The sequence below is a fragment of the Plectropomus leopardus genome, unplaced genomic scaffold (assembly GCF_008729295.1).
Source record: "Plectropomus leopardus isolate mb unplaced genomic scaffold, YSFRI_Pleo_2.0 unplaced_scaffold24890, whole genome shotgun sequence".
In the NCBI taxonomy this organism is placed as follows: Eukaryota; Metazoa; Chordata; class Actinopteri; order Perciformes; family Serranidae; genus Plectropomus; species Plectropomus leopardus.
The window spans coordinates 1-3787 of record NW_024627035.1 but is presented as its reverse complement, the minus strand read 5'-3'; the positions used below and the strand labels follow the sequence as shown (position 1 = coordinate 3787).

Genomic DNA, 3787 nt, shown 5'->3' with positions numbered 1-3787 from the left:
GAACAAGATTAGAATTGAACATTTAAATATTTTGCATTTATTTAATTTACTTTTATTCAAACAAAACAACATCCCTTCCAAACCCATGGACCCACCTAATTATTTTGCCAAATTTTGGTAATTATTAAAGAAATATTTTTTGGCTTTTAATTCTTTTAAAATCATTCAATTATTTAAGGAAAGACAGCACTCTTTTTTTTTCTTTAAAGATTTTTGGTGAATAATAAAGATGCAATTTTGGCATTTTTTTCCTTAAAATGTGTAGCAATTTTAACTGAAAAGACTTAAGTGGTTATTTTTTCTTTAAATTGTTTGGGGGGGATTATTAAAGAAAATTATGTTACTATTTTTTTAAGAAAAGAATTGGGAAATTATTTTTTCAGGAAAGATAATTAAATACATTTTTTTTGGAATTTTCCTCTTAAAAAATGTTGGTGATTTTTTTTCTTTAAATTTCTGTGAGGATTTTTAAAGAAAAAAAATTGGCTTCTTTTTTCTCCCTTAAACATTTTGGATGAATTTTAAAGAAAACACAGGAAGGCATGTTTTCTTTAAAAAAATAAAATAAAATAAAAAAATCTAAAAAGATAAAAATTACATTATTTATAACACATAAATGTACTACATATACATTTTTATACAGATTTGTGAAACAGAATTTTATCACTTTTCCAAAACTTTTAAATTTCTGATCTGCAAATTCAGATTTTTCATGACGAAAAAACCCACAGCGTCGTGCACCTGTGTTTGTGCGTCACTGTGACTTACTTCCTGCTTCCCAGTTCTTCGATGTAAACAGTCATCAGGCCGTTGTCGGGAGGGACCTCCTTGACGATTGCGTTGTAGCTTCGTCCCTCAAGACGAACCTGCAGGACGCGCACACACACACACACACACACACACACACACACACACACACACACACACAGATGAATTCTGCAGAGAAAGCATCAGAGGAAACAGGATTTATCAGCGCTGAACTCATCACACACACACCTGGCAGCGATCTCCGACAGTGAACTGCATCCCAGCGGCGATACAATAATCCATCTTCTGTTGAGCTGAAATTAAAAAAATAAAAATACATCATTCATGGACATTTTTGCCTGAGCTGAACCTGCAGCACTGAAGTAATAAACTGCGCTGTAATTAAACAGAAAAAGTAAAGTGAATGAAAACTTTAATGCACATTAGTTTGAGCTGAAATGTAAACAAAGCCACACACAGCTTATTTTTTAAACAGGACGACTCAATAATAACTCACAAAGGACATAATAAAAGACCAGTGAGACCTTTAACTCATAATAATGAGCATATATTATATTTTTATATATTTGTATGTTTTCACAGAGACGATGTATTCGGCGTGTTTCACCTCTCTTGGTCTTCTGCCAGACGTCGTACTCCACGTTTCTGAACAGCGTCGGGTTCAGTGAACGTCTCACCCGCTCGGGCAGGTGCCGACCACGCCCGCGGCCCTGAGAGACGGAGACGGAGACAGAGACGGAGACAGAGACAGAGACAGAGACGGAGACGGAGACAGAGACACACAGAGTGAGTTATCCAGTGATACATCATCAGCGGTATTTAGATTCAGATTTGGATGAGGGTTTTACCCTGTGACTCTGGGTTCTGGCGGTTGTGGAGCTCGTTCCGTTTTCTACCCTAAATCACAGAAAAACACACGATCACTATTATTTCTCCGGTGGTGGTAGATTAAGTATTTCTGTCTTTTTTAAATCGAAACACAAAGTGGCATCATGACAAAAACCTGGCATTTAAATGGTTAAAATTCAGAAAATTAATAAATATTTGATATTTATAATTAGGACTGATGTTGGTTAAAAAATAAACTCAATTAAAGTAGAAAATAATATTAATGTACAATATTTTCAAAGCTTGATTTTGCAGAGCGATGTGAGTGTGTGTGATATTAAAGCGGCCATTAAGGGTTAATTAAAAGCGCTGACAGGTTTTTTACCAGAGTGCGTCTCCAGCGTCCAGGTCGGACTCGTCGCTGCTGACGCAGGCGTTCATGTTGTCGTCGATCAGCAGATCAGAGGGGCGGCTGATGCGCTGGCACGGACCCAGAGAGCCGCGGTCCACTTTGAAGACGCCGTCGTACAGCAGCTCGTACAGGATGGCTGACACACACAAACACACACACACACACACACACACACATCAGTTCACTGACAACAACACACTGGACGAGTTTTGCTCGGCGGTATCGTGGTTTTATGGTTTTCGGGATATTCATTCATGTTCACAGCATCATTTTTCAGGCTGAACGTGACGCAGAATCAGACCAGCTGCGTCAGACTCGGCTGGTCGATACAAATACTCCGAACAAAGTTTTGAAGTTTGAACGAGGCTCCGCGGGACGTTCAGCGTGACAGCCGCATTCACGTGACATAATAAACAAACTAACGGCGCTCGCGACGGGTCGAAAATGCACAACAACATTTTGACCATCTTTACCAAAATCAACATGAAAGTGAAGAACAAAATTATGTATCAGTAATTATCGTACAATTATGATAATGAAATGAGACATTGTGGTACTCTGAGTTCAGCAGTGAAGGATTTAGTGTCAAACACTCACACTGGCAGAGCGCGGCGTCCTTGATGTGGCTGACGGGATAAACGCTGTCGTAGTGATTCCCGTTCAGAAAACACAACTGCACCTGAGAGGACAAACAAAAAAACTGACTTCAAATTTAAAGACTGAAACCCGAGCGAACACTTTTATCTCCGAAATCTAAAACAACACATCTTTAAAAACGTGCCTCAGAATAACAACATTATGAGCTTCACAGTTATTGTTTTATTGCAGGTAAAAGTGAAAACTTTTTCACATAAAATAAGATATTTTTATTTTTTTGGTTTTTATTTTTGGGTAAATGAAAGTGTGCAGAACTTTATAATCCACCGTCATCTGTCTGTTTCTGTTAAATCAAATCAAACACGCACAAAAAGATGAGGTATGATTTTATTGTTTGACAGGTGTTGCCGCAGACCCGCGCCGAAATAATTACAGATAACAAAATAAAACACAATTCAACAATGAACAACTTTTTCGGTCTTTTTTCGGGGTGTATGGCCTTTATTAGACAGAGAGGCTGCAGAGATGACAGGAAACGGGGATGAGAAAGTAAAGACGACGTTCAACAAAGGGCCACCGGTCGGAATCGAACCCGCTGCAACGAGGACACGAAGCCTCCGAGTACATGAGACGCGCGCTCGACACACTGAGCTACCCAGCACCCCCTGCAACTCATTAATAAAAAAAACAAAAAAACGACCAACTTAATCCCAAGATAACGGTTTGTGTAATTCTCTTTTTATTGGTTTATGTGAACGCACAAAAACAAAACACACAATCAAATGAACACGAAGACGTTTCAATCATGTAAAAGAAAAAAAGGAAATAAAAAGATAAAACAAATAAAAAATAAAACAAAATAAAACAGAATGAACAAATTCATAGTTGGGAAAATTAAGGTTTTATTACGTTTTTTTTTATTTTATTACGGTTAAATAAAAAATAAAATAAGAGATCATTTTATGATTGAATAAAGGTTTTTAAACACGTGACACGAACCTCCGGACATCTGCAGCACCTCTGACGGTTTACCCAACATGCAGCTGAACTGATGAACTGACCGAAGACAGAAAGGGTTAAAGTCTCACCTTGTCCTTGAAGTTGTTGTCTGTGATGTTGACGGGCGGTTTGTCCGGCTCCTGATAGATCAGAAAATCTCTCCTGCACACAAACACACACACA

General features: G+C 38.1%; 1 protein-coding gene across 1 annotated transcript; it reads right to left on the bottom strand.

The window, feature by feature from the left end:
• Positions 1–768: 768 nt before the first annotated feature.
• LOC121966517 (OTU domain-containing protein 4-like) lies at positions 769–3767 on the bottom strand (the record flags this gene model as incomplete). The annotated part of the gene is made up of 7 exons (XM_042516599.1): positions 3694–3767; positions 2606–2687; positions 1982–2144; positions 1617–1665; positions 1376–1478; positions 997–1061; positions 769–866 (listed from the first exon to the last, which is right to left on the bottom strand). Coding segments are annotated over exons 3-7 (371 nt in total), but the record flags the coding sequence as incomplete, so codon positions are not given.
• Between the last annotated feature and the right edge of the window lie 20 nt (positions 3768–3787).